The sequence below is a fragment of the Lissotriton vulgaris genome, chromosome 10 (assembly GCF_964263255.1).
Source record: "Lissotriton vulgaris chromosome 10, aLisVul1.2, whole genome shotgun sequence".
In the NCBI taxonomy this organism is placed as follows: domain Eukaryota; kingdom Metazoa; phylum Chordata; class Amphibia; order Caudata; family Salamandridae; genus Lissotriton; species Lissotriton vulgaris.
Window position 1 is genome coordinate 158,845,821 of NC_141698.1, and position 21,947 is coordinate 158,867,767.

A 21,947-nucleotide genomic window follows, 5' to 3' on the forward strand; every position below is an offset into this window, starting at 1 on the left:
AACGTTCCATGGGCCGTACCATTATTCACACAGAGTAGGATGGAGAGTCGATAACAGGAGAACACACATTAGAATGGCATGCAATAGTTCAATGGTATGATTAATGTTTGGCATGGGATATGACACATCCCTCCTCCTAAAAAATGTAGGGGAAAAAAACAATTAAAACAAGATTAATCCTGAACATTTCGGCAGGAAGGAGTCCTAGGCCTAGTGGATGCTTTGACTTTATCAACAAAGGAATCCTCCTCCTTCCCAGTACGAGATGGAATGGGGCGACCATTGACAATATGCCTCTCAAGGAACTGTGAACTCTCATCTAGACCAGTGTCATTAGAAGGATTAGTAACACGCGAGGCAGACTCATGTGAGTCTAAATCTTAAAAGAGAGACTCATCCTTACCTCCAGCATCATGAACAATATTGAGAAACTCACAGTCATTCACATATTTGGGAACACTCCTGATACTCTAACATCTTCGTTCCTTTGTAATCATACTTCCTATGTTGGGTTTCACCATCTTCATTGCTTTAAAAAAGGTAGACTTGCCTTTGCTCTACTCTCACTTGTAACCTGGCGTGAAACGGATCACTGACAAAATATCGAAGGTCAAAAAATCGACCTACAAAAATATCGGAGCAAGAATATCGACGTCAAGAATATCGACATCCTATCTACAACATGGTAAGTACAAAAATATCGAAAAAAATATATTGATGTAAAAAATTTTGCCATTAAAAATATCGGTTTTTTTTAGTTAAAAGAAATGGTAAAATGAACTAAATAATACTTAAAAATATAATAAACATAGTTAAAAATATTTTATAATGTTTAAAATTAATAATTAATATATATAATTTAATAAAACATTAATTGAACATATACATATAATATAAAATATATATATACAAACTTAATCAATTGTAATAATTATTTTAATAACTTATTATTAAAAAATATTATAAATTACAAATACATCATAAAACAATAACAAACACAAATTAAATAATTATGTATAACAAATTAAAAAAATTAAATTTACTTTGAATATTTTTTAAATTAATTATATACTACATTAGCTAAAATCATAGTGGAGGGAATAAAACTACTTTTCCAACTCCCAAAAAAACAACAGTTAGGAAAATGTTGGATAGCGTAGGGCTTAAAATTACTATTACCACTCCAGGGAGTGCAACAGTAGGAAAAGTGTTGGATAGCGTAGGGGTAAAAATTACTATTCCCACTCCAGAGAGTGCAACAGTAGGGAAAGTGTTGGATAGCGTAGGGGTAAAAATTACTATTTCCACTCCAGAGAGTGCAACAGTAGGGAAAGTGTTGGATAGCGTGGGGGTAAACATCACTATTCCCACTCTAGAGAGTGCAACAGTAGGGAATGTGTTGGATAGCGTAGGAGTAAAAATTACTATTCCAACTCCGGAGAGTGCAACAGTAGGGAATGTGTTGGACAGCGTAGGGGTAAAAATTACTATTCCAACTCCAGAGAGTGCAACAGTAGGGAAAGGGTTGAATAGCCTAGGGGTAAAAATTACTATTCCCACTCCAGACAGTGCAACAGTAGGGAATGTGTTGGACAGCGTAGGGGTAAAAATTACTATTCCAACTCCAGAGAGTGCAACAGTAGGGAAAGTGTTGGATAGCGCAGGGGTAAAAATTACTAATCCCACTCCAGAGAGTGCAACAGTAGGGAAAGTGTTGGATAGCGTAGGGGTAAAAATTTCTATTCCAACTCCAGAGAGTGCAACAGTAGGGAAAGTGTTGGATAGCATAGAAGTTAAAAATAACATACTTATGAACAAAATGCTTAAAAAAAATAATTAATGATTTAATTATTAAACCAAATACCAATAAATATTAATTAAAAACATAATTACCAATGAATAATAAATTAACAATAAACTAATAATAAATACCAATAAATAATAATGAATACATATTAATTACCAAATAATAAATATTGAACAATAAAATAGTCTCCATAACAAAAACATATTAATTATTTAAAAGTAATTACCAATAAAAAATATTGAACATTTAAATAATTTTTGATACCCAAAAATAATAATTATTAAACATGAATTAATAATTACGTATTAATACATCATTAAAACATCAATAAATGATATCTAAGGACCAATTAATGATTAATAAATAATAATTTTTTTTCATAACCCAAAAATTATAATTTAAAATATTCACCAATTAATAATTAATGTCCAATAAATTAGTTATCAATACACAACAACAAATTTAATAATTACATAATTAGATTTCAATTGCTTCCAACACTATTCCCCTATAAACGCATGACACACTCCAATAATAAAATAATACACTTAACATAATTATCAATTAATGAAAACTAATTACCAATTAATAAAAATGAATTACCAATTAATAATTCATTAACAACAATATAATCATCAATACCAATAAATGAAAATATATTATTACTTAATTACAATTAAAATGCTTCCCACCCTCATTCCCTATAAACCCACAACCCGCTACAAAACTTAAGCGCAAAAATTAATTAAAATGTATTGATAATTCCTAAAAATTAATAATTAATTTAGTATAATTTCATTACTTCCCACCCTATTCCCCTACAAACCCACAACCCGCTACGGTACTAAAACACAAAATTGACTTAAAAAAACATTATTAACATATAAAAATTATATACATATATTTTAAAACCAGTAGAACACTTAACAAAAAACATATAACACATACATATTAAATGCATAATAAAATACATAACAATAATATAAATATCAATATTAGTAACATCGATATTAGTAACATCTATATATTTGATATCAATTTTACTAACTTCGATATTACTAACATCGATATGATAACTTAGGGTCGATATTCTGTCCATCGATATTCTTAACATCGATATTCTGTTCCTTCGATATTGTCAACTCGATTTTAGTGTAGGTCGATATTTAATTTTCAATATTTTGACTGCTCACCGAGTGAAACACATTCCCTACAGAAAGATTACATGGATTTACCTATGAATGACATCATATCTTTCTTTAGCTAATGACTGTTTCCTTTCTGCCTTTCCCCTGATATGCTCGTAATTCATTCAACTATTCAAATCTTGTTTGGTGACACCGTTTTTGGTAACTCCCATGGGCATACGTCTGCTGAAGGGAGCCTCCCTCTTAAGGAGTAGAAAAGACTGATTCCTGTAGTGAAATATGGATTGATGCGATAAGCCCACAACTTCTCTCTGATGAGATTCGGGACAGGAGACTTGCTTTGCAAGCTCATACGCAGACTATCTTTAACCCCTTCCATGCTGATGACGGCCACCGGCCGTCATGCATCACGGTGGGCGTGTGCTGATGACGGCTGGGGGGCCGTCATGAACCCGCCCACTCTCTAAATCGGCCGCACAGCGCGGAAATTCGCCGCGCATGCAAGGGGTTAAGATAACGATTGAACCTCTCAACCAAACCGTTGGACTGTGGGTCATAAACAGCAGTGAATGCGTGTTTGATATTGTGCACGTTGAGGACGCTCGACATTTCCTGGGAGGTGAATTGTATGCCATTGTTGATGACAATGCTATCAGGGAAACCCTCCCTACTGAAAATCTCCTTCATGAAATGTATAACTGAATCAGAGGTGTCCCTTTTTAGGTCGAGGACCGTAGGCTGCACTTGCGCAGTTCGGTCCGAAGATTTTATGTCTTCTAGTTAGGGGGCTTGAACCCGCCCCTCTTCTCCATTGGCTGGCTTCCTAAACGGAGGCCAGCCATTGGAGGAGAGGGGCGTCACTCGGTTCAAGCCCCGTCTTTTTCGGATTTGGGGGCGGGTTTTTTGCGTTCTTTCTATCTGTGACGTCATCCGTCACTCCGCAAAAAACATGCCCCCCGAATCCGAGCTTAATCTGAAGCTGTTTGGTGCAACCCTGTGGCCTGATGGTTCCTTCACAGCACGAGAAGCAGGTTTCAAAGTTCACCGACCCTGGCCGTGTTTGAGGACACATTCCGTCGGGTTCATATCTTTCACTAAGGCAACACGTAATCCTGCCCGAAACGTGTGCGGGATCTTAAACTCGCCTCTGAGAGAGCCAGAAAGGGGGAAGGAGAGGCTCGGCCAGCCTGCACGCAAAATAAGATGTGCGGTTCTTGCTCCAGCTGCGCTGCGGAGGACCGGGCTTTTAAATGGGCAGTTTGTTTTACATTTCAGGTTGACTTCCGAAGATGGATGTGGGACTGGGAGTACAGCCCTCCGAGTAATCACTTATCAACAATTTATCATTTCCCTCTTGCCAAAAAAGAAAGAGCTACTTGCTTATTAACACTTCAGTGGCGGTTAATAGACGCCACGGGTTGCCTGGGTGGCTGTGGGAAATGTGGTCTCGATTACAGAGGCGGCGCGTCCCCTCAGAGCACAGGTTGCAAAGCAGCAACTGTTCTGCTGTGCTATGGTGGAGAATGCTGGACTATTTTATGCAAACTGTGTTGTGCTGTAGCATGGCATGTTATCTATTACTTCTCTGTGTTATGTATTGGCATGTTATGCTATACTAGATTGCTATGTGGCATTATGTTATGCGGCATTCCTGAAGACCTGGCTTCTTGGCGCTGTTAGGTATTTAAATGGAGCTAAAAAAAACTCACTGGGTGACGCGCGTTTGTGATTAGGCATTTTCACCTACCAGGAGGGACGGGAGGGGGAGATTCAGAGTGCAGAGTGCAGATTCAGAGTGCAGAGTGCAGATTCAGAGTGCAGATTCAGAGTGCAGATTCAGAGTGCAGACACAGAGTGCACATTGTGAGTGCAGAGTGCAGATTCAGAGTGCAGAGTGCAGATTCAGAGTGCAGATGCAGAGTGCAGATTGTGAGTGCAGAGTGCAGATTCAGAGTGCAGATTCAAAGTGCAGATGTAGAGTGCAGATTGTGAGTGCAGATTCAGAGTGCAGAGTGCAGATTCCGAGTGCAGAGTGCAGATTGTGAGTGCAGAGTGCAGATTGTGAGTGCAGAGTGCAGATTCAGAGTGCAGATTGTGAGTGCAGATTCAGAGTGCAGATTCAGAGTGTAGAGTGCAGATTCAGAGTGCAGATTCAGAGTGCAGATGCAGAGTGCAGATTCAGAGTGCAGATTGTGAGTGCAGAGTGCAGATTGTGAGTGCAGAGTGCAGATTGTGAGTTCAGAGTGCAGATTGTGAGTGCAGAGTGCAGATTCAGAGTGCAGATTGTGAGTGCAGATTCAGAGTGCAGAGTGCAGATTGTGAGTGCAGATTCAGAGTGCCGATTGTGAGTGCAGAGTGCAGATTGTGAGTGCAGAGTGCAGATTGTGAGTTCAGAGTGCAGATTGTGAGTGCAGAGTGCAGATTCAGAGTGCAGATTCAGAGCGCAGATTGTGAGTGCAGATTCAGAGTGTAGAGTGCAGATTCAGAGTGCAGATTCAGAGTGCAGATGCAGAGTGCAGATTCAGAGTGCAGATTGTGAGTGCAGAGTGCAGATTGTGAGTGCAGAGTGCAGATTGTGAGTTCAGAGTGCAGATTGTGAGTGCAGAGTGCAGATTCAGAGTGCAGATTGTGAGTGCAGATTCAGAGTGCAGAGTGCAGATTGTGAGTGCAGGGTGCAGTTTCAGAGTGCAGATTCAGATTGCAGAGTGCAGATGCAGAGTGCAGATTCAGAGTGCAGAGTGCAGATTCAGAGTGCAGATTGTGAGTGCAGAGTGCAGATTGTGAGTGCAGAGTGCAGATTGTGAGTGCAGTGCAGATTCAGAGTGCAGATTCAGAGTGCAGAGTGCAGATTCAGAGTGCAGAGTGCTGATTCAGAGTGCAGTTTCAGAGTGCAGAGTGCAGATTCAGAGTGCAGAGTACAGATTCAGAGTGCAGAGTGCAGATGCAGAGTGCAGATTCAGAGTGCAGAGTGCAGATTCAGACTGCAGAGTGCAGATTGTGAGTGTAGAGTGCAGATTCAGAGTGCAGAGTGCAGATTCAGAGTTCAGAATGCAGATTCAGAGTGCAGATTGTGAGTGCAGAATGCAGATTGTGAGTGCAGAGTGCAGAGTGCAGATTCAGAGTGCAGAGTGCAGATTCAGAGTGCAGAGTGCAGATTGTGAGTGCAGAGTGCAGATTTAGAGTCCAGATTCAGAGTGCAGATTCAGAGTGCAGATACAGAGTGCAGATTCAGAGTGCAGAGTGAACATTGTGAGTGCAGATTGTGAGTGCAGAGTGCAGATTCAGAGTGCAGACTCAGAGTGCAGATTCAGAGTGCAGAGTCGACGTGCAGAGTGCAAATTCAGAGTGCAGAGTGCAGATACAGAGTAGCCTGGCTCCTGAGGCTTGAGCAGGCAAAGTCAGGCTATCTTCATTTCTGACAAGGGGTGGTGAGGGACAGAGTCTCTGAATAAAGCAGAAAACTCTCACCCAGTCAAGAGATCAGGGCTAGATCCAACACCGTTTTTTAGCTCACTGCACCAACCCAGTTTCAGAACCTGGCTGTATGCAAATTAGTCTGTTCCTGTCCCAGTGCATGATGGGAACAGGGCAAACCAAACTACAAAAGCCAATTCTTACACTGGGAAGGAAACAAGCTCCCGGGGACCGGTTTCTGGCATTACAGCCGTCTTGGGCCCGGTTTGCTTGAATCCTGATGGTGCAAAGAGCAAGGGACTCATGTCTGAGTATACCCTTCCACGCTTAAGGTGGACAAAAATATTTACAACAAGGGGTGGTGAGGGACAGAGTCTCTGAATAAAGCAGAAAACTCTCACCCAGTCAAGAGATTCAAGCAAACCGGGCCGAAGACGGCTGTAATGCCAGAAACCGGTCCCCGGGAGCTTGTTTCCTTCCCAGTGTAAGAATTGGCTTTTGTAGTTTGGTTTGCCCTGTTCCCATCATGCACTGGGACAGGAACAGACTAATTTGCATACAGCCAGGTTCTGAAACTGGGATGGTGCAGTGAGCTAAAAAACGGTGTTGGATCTAGCCCTGATCTCTTGACTGGGTGAGAGCTTTCTGCTTAATTCAGAGACTCTGTCCCTCACCACCCCTTGTTGTAAATATTTTTGTCCACCCTAAGCGTGGAAGGGTATTCTCAGATGTGAGACCCTTGCTCATTGCACCATCAGGATTCAAGCAAACCGGGCCGAAGACGGCTGTAATGCCAGAAACCGGTCCCCGGGAGCTTGTTTCCTTCCCAGTGTAAGAATTGGCTTTTGTAGTTTGGTTTGCCCTGTTATTTTTATTTTATTTTATATGCTTATATAGCGCCTGAATAGACCCCCAAAGGGGTATCTCCGCGCTTTGCCATACAAAAGAACCGACTACTATGCACGAACAGTACTAGTGGGTGATGGGAAGGGAATGAATTAAATGCTGGAAAAAAGGTAGGTTTTCAAAGCTTTTCGAAAAGACAGGTGGTCAGTGCTAAGCTTTAGTGCGAGGGGGAGAGTGTTCCAAAGAACAGGCCCTGCGTATGCCAACGCCTTGCCTCCTTGGCGAGTTTTTTTAATTTTTGGAACCTTAAGGAGCTGGAGATTGCTCGATCGTAGTGAGCGGCCAGGAACATAAGGAAGGAAGGCTGTGGAGAGAAATTTCGGGCCTTTCCCCATCAGACACTTGTGAATTGTACGCAAGATTTTAAATTTGGTCCGCAGTCGCACTGGCAACCAGTGAAGTTCCATCAGTAGTGGCCGGGAGGGAGTCCTGGAAGGAGCCATCATGACTAACCTTGCGGCCGTATTCTGGACCACCTGTAGTTTGTTAAAATGGCCTTCGTTAGCTGATAAAAGAAGGCCATTACAGTAGTCCAATCTACTAACGACCAGAGCCTGGACCAAGGTCTTTCTGTGGTGATCTGGGAGGAAAGGAAAGACCCTTCTCAGCAGAGAGATAACCCCGAAACAGGTACCAGCAACCTGGTTGACGTGATGTTTGAAGGTCAGTGACTGATCAAATAGCACTCCCAGATTTCTTATAGTCTGTTTAGGAATAGGGGCAGGTCCTAGTTCAAGAGGCCACCACTCATTGGACCATAGTGTCACTGCTTCCCCATAAAGTACAACCTCTGTTTTGGTCACGTTGCACTGTAAGCAGTTGTTGGCCATCCATTTGGAAACTGCCCTCATCCCTTCTGCAAAAGTTCTTTGTAAAGCAGGAGAGAAGGTCTTAAAGGGGAACAGAAGTTGGGTGTCATCGGCGTAGGTCACCGGTATAAACCCAAAAGATCTCACTAAGTCAGCCAGGGGGGCCACGTACACATTAAACAATGTGGGGCTAAGGCAAGAGCCCTGTGGCACTCCCCTGGTGAGCTCCCTAGCGATGGATTTATGGGGGCCCAATCTGACTTCTTGAGAGCGGCCGGAGAGAAAGCTCTCCATCCAGGACAGGGCCATGCCTCCCAATCCTATCTCTCTAAGACGGCAGAGAAGCAAATCGTGAGACACAGTATCGAAGGCAGCGGATAAGTCCAATAGCACCAGAATCATCGACCCTCCACTTTCAAGCGTCATCCTGATGTTATTGGTGACAGCCAGTAGGGCGGATTCGGTGCTATGGTTAGGCCTAAAACCAGATTGTGAAGGATCTAGGCCATCCGCTGTCTCGATATAGTTGGAAAAGTGGGTGTTCACGTGCTTCTCTGTTAATTTGCCGATGTAAGGCAAGAGAGAGATAGGTCGGAGGTTAGATAGATCCGTCCAGGGTAGGGTCGCCTTCTTCCGGATTGGGTTTACTACCACAGTCTTCCATTCCATGGGGACTTGGCCTTTGGCCAGGGAGGTGTTGATAACTGCCTGGATTGAGGGGCCTAAGATGGAAATCAAAGGGGACATCATTTTGGCAGGAAGAAGATCACTGGGAGAGCCTGTTTTCATATGGCCAATAAGGGTTGCCAAATTTTGATCTGTGACGGGAGGAATGACAAACAGGGAGTTTGAAGCCTGTGTGCCAGGTTTAGCTTCGGGAATGGATGTAATAGCCCCACCTTTACAGGTTAAAATTTTGTCATAAATCAAATTTATTTTTTCCTCGAAGAACTCAGAAATTTCAACACAGAGTGGTTGAGAGGCATCATCGGTGCTTTCAGTGGCTGTGGGTTTAATAAAATTTCGCAAAATTTTAAACAATTCACGGGGACAGTTCCCTGCCTCCTCCAGTTGAGTGGAGAAGTGGACTTTCCTGGCTAATTTTATATTTTTATAATATACTGACTGAATCTCGTGAAATGCTTTCCTGGCCTCTTCATTTTTGGATGTTCTCCATGTTTTTTCTAAGCGTCTGCATTTTTGCTTTTCTTTCCTAAGATCAGCTGTATACCATTTCTCCTGTTTGGACTGGGGGAATTGCTTGGTTAATTTAAGGGGAGCAATGGTGTCAATAGCAGATTTCAGGGACTGGTTAAATTTCTCTAATGCAGACTCAGCAGTGTCTGTATCCGTAACAGTCGGTTGCACCCAGTATTTGTGCAAATTGGTCACTGAAATTTTATGCCATTCTCGACGAAGAATAGGCGGGGGCAGAGCTTTCTGAGGTCGTTTGGTCGGCCCAGCTAGATAAAACGCAACCAAAAAGTGATCTGACCAAAGGATCTTTTTTGCCGGAAAACAACGTATTTTGGTACAGTTGGAGAAAATAAGGTCGAGGGTGTGACCACCTATGTGTGTAGCACCGTTGTTAATTATTTTAAGCCCCAGGTGAGATAGGTCAGTTGTTAAATGAATGGTTTCCGGCAAATCAGGAGTGTCCATATGTATATTAAAGTCTCCGAGGAGGATAAAATCCTCCTTGGCTTTCATATGGGGAGCAAGTGTTTCCAGAAGGAGCAGAGCAAAGTCAGGGTTAGGAGTGGGTGGACGATACAAAAGGGCTCCTTTCCAGGAAGTACTACCTAATGTGATTTTAAAAATCATGATTTCCATCGCTGGACTACATGTTTTGTCTAAAATAGTTGACTTGAACGTGTCCTTACAAATTATCGCTAAGCCTCCTCCAGTTTTGTTGGGCCTATCAACATGCATAATTCTGTATCCTGAGGGAACACCCAACACAACCGCAGATGTAGTATGGGGTTTCATCCAGGTCTCAGTAAAAAAACAAAGATCAGGTTGTTCTGCATGAATAAGATCCCAAATCTGTAGTTGGTGCTTAGGCATGGAGCGCACATTTAAAAGGAGACATTTAAGTTCTGGGGGGGTTGTGGTGATAGTAGCTTTGGCGCAAATGCTATTTCCTGTCGAGTCTGACTGGAAACGACATTGAAGGCATGAAAAACTCCCCTCGAGCTGTTTATATTGTAACCGTGTGTTACATTTCACCCTTGGCTGCAACAGTCGGAGGGTTTGGGGTGCATAAGTGACAAGGTTACTACCTTCGATGTCGGGAATCATCGTGGGATCGCCTTATAACCCCTGTGCCTCTGTCTGCCTCGTCCTGTCGCGGACGGGCGCAGACGGGCAGCTCTTTGGCTGGTCTTCGGCGATGCTGCGCGCGAACGCTGCGCGCTCACAAGGGGCGATGGCTAAATAGGCCCTCCAGATAGGTGCACTAGAGCGCTAACCGCTCGTGGAGTGTCCCGGCAGGAAGTGACTGGCTCTCCCTGGCCCGCCCTCCGCGCAACGGTACTGGTTACCGCGTCGGACCGGGGCGGGTCAGGAGAAAAGACGAGCACAGGCTTCCTTAGGTAGGTAAATATCGTTCCCCTCCTCCTTGTACTCAAGATAAGGGCTCTGTTCCCATCATGCACTGGGACAGGAACAGACTAATTTGCATACAGCCAGGTTCTGAAACTGGGATGGTGCAGTGAGCTAAAAAACGGTGTTGGATCTAGCCCTGATCTCTTGACTGGGTGAGAGCTTTCTGCTTAATTCAGAGACTCTGTCCCTCACCACCCCTTGTTGTAAATATTTTTGTCCACCCTAAGCGTGGAAGGGTATTCTCAGATGTGAGACCCTTGCTCATTGCACCATCAGGATTCAAGCAAACCGGGCCGAAGACGGCTGTAATGCCAGAAACCGGTCCCCGGGAGCTTGTTTCCTTCCCAGTGTAAGAATTGGCTTTTGTAGTTTGGTTTGCCCTGTTCCCATCATGCACTGGGACAGGAACAGACTAATTTGCATACAGCCAGGTTCTGAAACTGGGATGGTGCAGTGAGCTAAAAACGGTGTTGAATCTAGCCCTGATCTCTTGACTGGGTGAGAGCTTTCTGCTTAATTCAGAGACTCTGTCCCTCACCACCCCTTGTTGTAAATATCTTCATTTCTGAGCACAGGTCAGAAGGGGACATCTGCACTTCAGCTCGTTTAATTCAATTGATCTGGGAGCCGCGCAGAGAATAGCGATCAAAAGTAAACCTCTTATGTGAAAGGGAAAGAGGGGGGAAGAACGTGTGTATACATACGGAGGCCGGCAGTGTGCGGGCTGCGACCCTGCGGGAACCGGGCACAGGCGAGGGGCAGGATTGGGAGGCAGGCAGGGCACTCACAATGACGGGCTCACTCAGCTCCAGTTATCATAGTTTTTTAATATAATTTATTAACGGGGTGTTTCCGCTTCTTTTTCCTGATCCTGTTTTGACTTGAATTTGGAAAACGCACAGCTTCTGGAGACAACAACGTACTTTTTAAGAGGCAAAGGGGCACCCGTTTGTGTCCCACTTTTAAAATATAAATGTATTTATTGAGAAAAGGGTCGGGTTTAGCGTACGATGTTTGTCGTTGAGCAAACTCTCTATTTATTTACAACTTGGGCTGCAATAAATCAGCCTGCACCGTAGTTTTCTGTTTGTCGTATTGCTTTTGGCGTCTAGTTCATTGGTAGCTAAATATATTTATTAGTTTTTTTTTAGTTGGGAACGCTCACACTTTCTGCACTTTCCCCTTGACATTCAAGAGTGTGGGGAGGTTAGCCAGGCTATTGTGCCTGCTGCGAAGCTATTGTGCCTGCGTAACAGGCGCTACACAGATGAGCATTTTATTCAGGTAGCTCAGAGGGTTACGGCCTATGTTGCATAAACAAACCCTACTGTGACACAAGTTACAATCCTTTTAATATAGCCTGTTGGTATGAACTGGCGTCATGGGACTTCGTGTAAACAGCTAAGCATAAGTTCAGAGCCTGCTGTTTTATTCTCAATGTCAAATTACGCACTCACCCACTAGTCACTCAGGTGCACTTCTTTCCACTCCTACATATAGTGGCTCACACACTCCATCCGACTTAATTGGTAAGGAAGCACATTCGGGAGTCAGTGAAAAGAAGCTGTGGAAGATGAGATATGCATGTGGACGAGGTATGAGTGCACATGCCTAACGTGGAATGAGTTGAACAGGCATGACTGAGACACTTTGAAGACCACTACCCCTTCCATGGCCCCCGTCATGTTTAATTTGCAGACGCACAATTTCAGAACTGAAACATATTTTCGATATTATTTATAACAAAATCATGGTTACTCTCCATTGACAAAGCCAAAAGTCCTGTCTGGTTTAAAATGTATATCATTTGCTGGGTTATATATCTGGATGCAGACACTTTAACAACTGCTTCTTGCTTTCTCAAATATGCTTGAAAATGCACCATTTGCCCGCTATGTTTTCAAACTTTTCTCAGGGGAAGAACCCACCCCCAAAATCCCTTTATGATGGTGTGCTCACAATGCTCGCTTGCCACCAGGCGCTCACTTAATCTTTTACGCCTCACCACTTTCAAATGTCACCAGCCACCACTGTGTAGCTGTGTGTGTGTGTGGCTCTGTGTGGATAGCTGTTTTTGTAGGTGGCTCTATGTGTGGGTGGCTCTGTCTGTGTGAGGGTGGCTCTGTCTGTGTGAGGGTGGCTTTGTGTGTGTGGGTGGCTCTATGTGAATGACTGTGTGGGTGGCTCTGTATGTGTGTGTGGGTGGCTTTGTTTGTGTGGCTCTGTGTGGGTGTAAATGCAATAGGTCATGCATTTGCGAGCGATTAAGCTATTGGCATTGTAAATGACAATGCCATTTATTTAACGATTATGCTATTGACAATGTAAATGACAATGGAAATAATCAAGCGAAAACCGCTTGCCCTCTACGCACTGTTGCGATTCCAACCTAGTTTTGTATTTTTGTGTCATTTCAGGTACCGCCCCTGAGGAAGGGCCAAGTGGCCCGAAATGCATTGGGCAGGGCTAAAAACGTTGGGAAAAAAACTTTATTGTTCATGATGTGAAATGAACATTCATGTGTATATACATTTTCTAAATTTGATGAATTTGTGGTATTTACTGATATTCAAGTGAATGTCATGTTTCTGAAAACTGAAATGTTAGTAAAAATCTAATACTTGAAAACAAAAAGGTTTATGTGTTTTCATGTGAAAAAAATGTGGGTGTAATAAGCCAACCAGTTCAGGTTGGAATCGCAACAGTGCGTAGAGGGCAAGCGGTTTTCGCTTGATTATTTCCATGTTTCCATGTTTAGATATTGCCGTAAAATGGACATTGCGTCTTCCTCCTCAGCACGCGTAATTGATTGATGTTTATTATTTAAAGATAAGTGTTTACTGTTCATATTGTTAGGAGTGCCTCTCCCATTACTAATCAATGTAAATGACAATGCCATTTATTTATGATTTTTTTTTTAAAACACCCCCCAAAAAAAATGTCATGAGCAATGCCAATAGCTCTACCTTTAATAATGCAGAGACCATTGCATTGTAAATGCTTGTTACAAACTTGACCTTGGGCTACTTTGAGAAGTAATCCACCATTCAAATAATTTTATTAATAGAGCATGCACCCTCTCACCTTTTCAGAATTGAGGTATTTACCAGCTAATATCATAATTTGGCTTTTTGTCCATCCTGAAACTTGCTGTAATGTTAAAATAGAGTTCTGCACAGACTCCGGCAGCAAGGACTCCAACTGCCCCAAGGTCAGTCCGACCACAGCATCAGAGAGAGACCCAAGACTCTCGTTGAGATTCTGGTTAAGCATGGCGATGTCCAGGAGTAAGGACTTGACCTAGGACGGGACCAGAGAAAAACAGATAAGGAGGATTGTTGCTGATTCTCATTGGCAGGTTCACAGAAATTATCACAATAGCAGAGCCACCCACATTCTTTAGAATACATTTGGTAATTACTGTTATAGGATTTCTTGCAATCTATTGCACAGCTCAAAACAGAGAACGGCTGGGAGGAAAACTGAGAAAAAGGAAGTAGAATGAGAGAGAGGGGCGATAGGTTCTACACATTTGTGTGGTTGTAGCCATAGTGACCTTGTAGATGGCCATCAAATATTGGTTCTGCTTATTACAATACTATGTGCACCTGCTAGCAGCTCAGGCCCACAAGCCCGGAAAGGGACAATAACTTATGATGCTGACTGCCTCTGCACCCATTAAAATACCAGTCAAATTACAAACTAGTTACAAGTGTGAGATGGGGCGGGCCTTGGAGGGTTTGGGGATTTGTGCCGAGAGCTACCTAAGATATGTAACAAAAAGGAGTTTGGCCCCCGCGGACAGAAGTGGGGTAAGGGCCCAATTAATTTTGCAACAAAGAAGATAACCCACACTTCTAATGGTTTAACACCATTCTGTTTACGGTGAACAGATAAACAAAACTTAATATGATAAACATATTAAGTTTTGTTTATCTGTTCACCGTAAACAGAATGGTGTTAAACCATTAGAAGTGTGGGTTATCTTCTTTGTTGCAAAGAGAGCTACCTAAGAGGCACACTGCCCCTCCCCAAGCCCCCACCCCTTCCCACAAAAACAAAAATAAAGGCTTGTTGAGGCTGTCGCCAATGTCCTAGGGTTTTTTCACACCTCCAATTGGACATTGGCTGCTTACTGCCATCAAAACTAGCTGGAAATTCACTGCTTACAGTGGTTTTCACTTTGTTTTCCCAGGGACCGTGTGATTTCGGCTCCTCACCAGGTGACCGTGTGAAGGGAGCTGAAATCGTGTGACACACGAAGCCACTGTGTGAGTTGGCAGATCTGCAATAATGATACAGTACTCAGGCCAATCAGTGGCTTTCCAATAGTACTTCTGCAGTCCCGCTATAGTGATTGTCCAATATTCCTCAAGCTAAAAGCATAAATGGATTTCAATTGGTTCTTCGTTATGGAATTGTACAATTTCAGTTCCACAAAAAAACTATCCCTGGTAGCTGTGTCTCACCCCCCTTTTCCCAAGAGTTTCCTTCACTCCAGCCGGAGGTTAGAAGCTCAGTGGAAGGAGGTGTCAAAGTTCTTTGTTATTCCATGATGGTGGAATAAAGGTATTGCACATTAAAAATGTGATGCTGCAGATACATCTTTTAGATGCTTCAAAACCGACGGGATATGGATCAAATGTAAAAGTGGGGACCTGAATCTTACGTCACCTGACAGAGGGAAAACTCACTTTATTAAATTCAAATATTGTGAAGTAATTTTTTATTTTCATTAAATTGTACTCTTTGTTTTGCACCTATTTCCGCTCATGTGACATTCTATTTTAGCTTTTCTATGCCCTAATTTTCTTGCTTTTTCAGATCATCTCGGTTTTTGTCTTATGCTACATACTCAAGATTTAAATGGATGAAGAAAGTGCCAAGACATTCCCCCGGCTAATAAGAAGGCAATCGGCTGTGATTCTAGAGGGCAAAAGTGTAGAAGAATGAAGTGGATTCGTCTCTGTGGGTCATGCAAGCAGTGCTAAGCTTGTGGCAGCAGGTGGTGAGTACAGGCTTGGAATGGGACCTATTTTTCATCATCAGATGTTCAATGAGAGCAAAGGAGAGAAGGCAGAAGATAAAAAAAGGAGGAGGAGTGAGGTGTGAAGACAATGACAAAGGGGGAAAGCAGAGAGAAAAGGAACCCGCAAGAGTGATATAACAAGACAGAAAGTCTAGTTTGGTGGAGAAAAAAACAAGGCGTGCAATCAGGACCAGGAAGTCCTGGTATTTGGCAAACCTAGCATTCAGCAGCACCGTCCACAAACTCCTCAAAGAATTTGGGCGACTGCACTTTTTAAAGGATTTTACAAATTAAACACTACCAGCCAGCCAGTGTTTAATGAGCTTTTTCATTGTCGAAAGGTATTTCACAGGACAAAACATAGCTTGACATTGGTGATTCATATAGGAGAACACAGGGAGACTGACGTCATCCTTAAGGGTACAATTGAACAGTACATGAGGTAGAATCAGAATGGTTTCTATTGTACAATTATTTAAAATCATTACAAGTACAGTTTTAATAAAATCGATTTGGTAAGATTTGATACAAATGCACAGTCCTCGGCTCAGGATGAGCGGCATGGCATGATGTGAAACACAGGGGCCTAGCAGATTGTTAATATCACAAATTCCTATTGAACTTCGACCGGTGGATGATTTTAAGGACATGAGGTAGGATTTAGCTGGATAATGCTCTACTGAATTTCAGAATATTAGTGGTCGGTGCATACACACCACTGTCATGGAGATGGGCTTTATCTTCACACTGTGTTAAGTTAGCATGAGCTTGTTAGAAGTTTAAACGCCATTTTTTCTTTCTGCTGCATTTCTGCACATGGCACATATTGTTATTAATGTTTTGAGCCTAGCAATGTTTTGCTTGGCACAAGAATAATATGTTTTCCTATTGTATCAGCTTTGCTTGGTAAGCTATGTCTGAACAGTGAGTGCCGAGGCCTTCAAGGTTATTTCAACACAGTGGTTGTTGTTCGGTCTGATCAGCGCACGTCCTAGACATAACCCATATGCAGCTGTGGCGAACTCTAGTTTTGACGCGTTTAATAATGCACTGCGCAGAGCATGCAAATGCACTTGATGATTATTCGCATGCAGATAGCTGGTGTAGAAGATGATGTGATCCCTTTCTACTAAGACCAGAGGTATAGGGCTGTCCTTGTAAACCCAACGAGACGTTCTTTAGATATAATATAATATACTAGCAAGGGAGGGTAAGACTTAGCTGTAATTTAGTCTTCTTCCCTTTAGCATTTTAACATGCTTGCTCCCTTTGTATTCTATGGAATAGTAACTATGCTGATAACCTTGTTGCTTATAATATGTTTGCTTGTATTAGCTAAGATACTGCGCTTGAGAACACGGCACTAGAAATAAACATTTTAAACTTGCACGTGTCTTCATTTACTCCTCGTTTTGGACTGTTATGATAGTATCACGAAAGAGTGTTCATGTGTTCCACGGTACCTGAGGTATTCTAAGTTCATTTTCTGGGTTGTCTAATCATTGGGGGTATGGAAGAACCAATGAGACACTGATTGCTAGTCTGGTGGGGGATTTTGGATACTAAGGTGAGTTTTGGGCACCCCCTAATTCACTGAGGTTCCAGGTCTCTATGCACAGTTCTGTGTAGGAGCAGAATCCCTGCGACACTACACAATAGAAGTGTGTTTCTGTCAATCTTTACTAATACAAATTCACCTTCAGAATCTGAGTCGCGGTCAATAAAACACTGGGTTAATGGGGCAATGGAGAAAGAGGAGAGCAACCCAATCTTTCTTTAATACTGGTGAGTTTGGGACTTTGATAACCTGGTCACTTTGCGCTTAAAGGTTTTTTTAAAACAGTTTTTGTAAGAACACCACATTTATTTATTCATTTAATCAGTGGTGGCTCCTCCCCTGAGGCAGAGGAGCGTCGCCCCATTTCTTTGCAAGCAGTGTAAAAAGGAAAACGATAATAACTATCGTTTTCGTTTTTCTTCCTGCTCAGGTGTGGGCAGAGGCAGTAACACCCAGCGACATTCAGGTAAGTGAATGTATTTTTATTTTTCACCCTTCCGCCACCCTGCCTCACCCCCCATGCTTAGTAGCGGCATTATGAGGCAGTGTCAGTGTTCCTCACTGCAAACCAATTATTAAGCAGGAAAATTCACCCTCTTACAATTAACTTTGAATATACCAGTACAGATGAACAAAGACGATTCATCCAAAAGTGAACAAATTCAAAATAGGAACTCAATATAAAGTAGAAGTGTGCTAACAAGAGAGATGCATGGTAACATGATAGAGAGTTCCGATAAATCAAAAACATTTCTAAAAAGGGATTGACTAAAGTAAAGAGGATAATAGAAATCAGATATGAAGAGCAGGAAGGTGGGGAGGAGGGAGATGAGACGAAGGCGTCACCAGTATGGTAGAGAACTGTAATCTCAGAGTACACAGTATCAGAAGGAGGAGATAGGACTTGATATTTGAAGAGTAAGGGTCATGGAGGTAAGAGGAGTTATAGGAAGACAGGGGAGTGCAGGAGGTCAAATGATGTTGGAAACTGAATGCCAAAGAGGAAAAACTGAGGTTTGTAGGTGTGGGAAAGCAGATAAGAGTAGAAGTGAATAAGAAAATAATATCAAACTTTGGCTATCAATAACTGTTTTCAGAGGGTTCAGACAGTAGTTATAAAGTTAATATTTGAGGAAAAGAGGGTGGAAAGAATGGAGCCATATATATTGAAGTAGCAAATAATGAAGAAGTGGGTAGACAAGAAATAAAGGGTAAGAAGGACCAAGAGAGAGATCAGAAGAGTATAACAATTTAGGTGGACTTGAAAAAAATGCATCTTACGTTTTGTTTTAGAAAGCTAGATGATCCTCAATACATCTAATGCCTTCTGCCAATGAATTCCAGATTGGTGGGGCTACACCAGAGAAAGGCTGATTTCCAGAGATTGGTAAAGGCACTGCTGGCTTGCAAAAGAAGATAGTGTAATCCTTTTAGAATGGGATGATAAGATTAAATTGCTGTGGTGCAGCAACCAATCTGGCTGCCAAGTGTAGAATTGCTTCCAAAGACTCAAGGATGACTATTGGTAGACTGATCAGAACTGAACTGCCATGGTGAATCTGAGACACCACAAGGGAGTTAACTGCGAGGGGAGATATCTTAAGGCTAAAGGAAGGCCTTTCATTTTTTAAGGAGTACAGAGTAGCTCTAGTAGTCGATGCTCTATGCGCCACATCAAACTGAATCCAACACGGTTTGGAAAATAGCTTTAATTTATGATGAGGGTGGACAAAATACCTGTTTGTACAGAATGAGAATGGAAATGTGTGGACCTACAAAAAAGGAAACATTGGATGGGGGTTTACCTGAGGAGATTCATAGGTTTAAAAAAAGGTAATGTGGTGAGAAACACATCATACCTTTTACAGAATTCCTGCCATCATGGATGCCAATTCGCCAATGTTCTAGAGGTAATCGAAGTAAAATTGTGCACTATTTGACCACAAAGAATGTCAAAAAGTTGTCGTTTTTGCCCCAATTGTAACCCCTCAATATGGCTCAGATTTAGATTATGTTACCAATATTTGTTAAGCGCACATTCACTGATTAGTTTCTTGGTGTTGGGGTAATAGGAACTGATGGCAAAGCTACTGGGGAAGGCACTAGCCGTATACTTGCCTGAGTAGCCAAGTTTTTAACAATTGTCTGAATTTCCTGGAGCTTGGAGATATTTTGATCTCAATAGAGAACGAGTTCCTGATGCGGGGAGTGATGATTGAAAATTCAGAGCTACCCATTCTCTTCTTTTTGATCTTGGGTATCGTTAGGTAGTTTATGAGCGCGGATCGTAGAGTTCTTTTGGGAGCGTATTTTTCATGATTGGAGATGTGATGAAAGCAGGGCTTTTTCCATTGAGGGGTTTGAAGATAATGCAACCGGTTTTAAAGATAGTTCTTTGTTCCACTGGAAGCCAGTACATTTTCATCAAAGGGGTGATGTGGCAATATCTGGGTTGTCGGAAGATTAATCTGGCTGCCTGGTATTCAACTATTTGAAGCCTACGATTGAGGCATTTTGGGAGGCCTACATAGAGAAAATTGGTGTAGTCTATTCTTAAGAAGACTAGGGATATTATAGCTTGAATGAGGGCATCAGCAGTGAGGACATTTCCAATTTCATGATTCTATAGAGTAGTAGAAAGCAGGAGGAGATCACTGCTCCTAGTTGGGTTTTCATAGAAAGTTCCATGTTAGTAAGGACCCCAAGATCATTTACTGATTTCTTGGGGAAGCAGGAGCTCCCATCTTTGAAGGCCAAAATGGTGCATTTCAAAAGTCGAACTTGCTCCTGGTGATGACAATCTTAATTTTATCTGAGTTTAATTTGAGATGGTTGCTGTTCATTCAGTCACAGATGATGAGCATTGTATTTTGTAAAACATCCTTTGATTCAGGAGAGTTGTCAATGTTGAAAAGTAGCTTCATGTCATCTGTATCATTGTAGATTTTGAAGTTTATATTTTAAAGGAAGTGGACCTAGGGGTGTATGTATAAATTGAAGAGATTGAGGAGAAAGGGGGAAGCCCTGCGGTACTCCACAGTTTAAATGGACTTTGGATGAGTTGAACGGGTCAAATTTGACTGATTGTGATAGGTCTATTAAAAAGAAATGATCCAGTAGAACGCTGGGCCCCGCAACCCGCGGCCTCTGCACGGTCCACCTCGAGATTGCGGTCAACTGTGTTGAAGGCTGCCAATAGGCGGAGAAGAACCAGCTCCTGGGTGGACCTCCTGTTGCATTCTTCACACATGTCATCTAACAATGAGAGGATGACAGCTTCATTGGGGTGTGCCGGGTGGAAGCCGGCCTGACAGGGATCAAGGAATGTGGACTTCTCCAAGGTTTTGAACTACATGTGCCACCAATACCTTTGCTAAGAAGGCTAGCAGGGATATTCGATGATACTTTTTCAATCGAATGGATCTTCACCAGCTTAATTTTGAAGGAGTACCACTATAGCCTCCTTAAATGAGCTAGGTACCTTGCCTTGGGTAAGAGACAGGTTAAGAAGGAATAAAGCTGGGTCAGGGAAATTAGAGAACACTGTTTTTAAGACTTTCAGGGGACAAGTGCCATTTGGAGAGCCCGATTTTCCTTGAATTAGCAAATCCATGAGGCAATACTTGCTGATAACGAGGAAGGCGGATAGGGTGACTGGATTCCTGTCTTCCAGGGTGGTTTCATTAGGAAATGAGCTTTTGTGGATGCTTTCTTTAATGATCTTGATTTTATCAATAAAGAAGGTGTTAAGTGTGTTGCGTAAGAGTCAGAGAAATGGGTAGTGTGACTCTGTCAGGGTTTGAAAGTTTGGAAACAATTCCAAAAATGTTTTTAGATTTTTTCGTGAAATTAAAATGTTGTTTTTGAAAAACAAACTTGTCAGCTGCCTACAACACAATCAACCATATCATTCTATGGAGAAGTGTCAAGGAATGGGCTATTGCATGAGGATTAGCTCATGGCTGCATTTAATCTATTCTCCAAACTGGTGTAGTCAAATAAGTACATCTACTCTTCTTTCAAAGAGTTCTGCAAGGGACATCCAACTACCAGGCCTGGACTGGCCATGCTGCCACTGTGATATTTTCCTGGGAAGATTCAGGCTCATAGCTCTGGCTGCAGAGCAGGATGGGTTGACCATGATCCAAACCTGCCCCATCCCCTTATTATTGTGGCAGCCTGCTGCAATGGGGCTAGTTTGAATATTTGTGGCAGGAATGGTTTTGGTTTCTTGACCGTCCTGCCCCTACCCATATCTCTTCAATATTTACATGCTTGACTCTAGCACCACACCATCATAAGGTACAATACCATATGAACACAGATGATACCCAGATACACATTGCTTAGAGAACAGTTCTGAGGGCAGCCTAACCTTACCAACTGACTAAACCATGTCTTTTTTTTATGATAGAAAGACACTTCTAGCCGAACAGGCATTGTACTCTGAGATGGTGTGAGAACAGTACCACTGGCATCCAACTGGCTTTTGTCAACCACAGCCCAATAGGTCAAAAACTTGGGAATAATCTTTGATTCAGATCTCAACTCATAAATCAATGTAGTGGTTAACAGAATACCTTTCATCATTCTCTCCTTTAGAAACCAACACCCTTTCATATAAGGCATGGTGTGTGGGGTAGCCAAAGTCTTGGGTAGTGCTTGGCAG

The 21,947-nt window shown here is 42.4% G+C and overlaps 1 protein-coding gene across 1 annotated transcript in view; it reads right to left on the reverse strand.

Moving 5' to 3' along the window:
* OTOA (otoancorin) overlaps positions 1 to 21,947 on the reverse strand; it is a 255,133-nt gene that overhangs the window by 186,220 nt on the left and 46,966 nt on the right. The window contains exon 7 of the mRNA XM_086939735.1: positions 13,776 to 13,991. Coding sequence (XP_086795861.1) covers positions 13,776 to 13,991 — 216 coding nt within the window. The remainder of the gene's footprint in view (positions 1 to 13,775; positions 13,992 to 21,947) is intronic.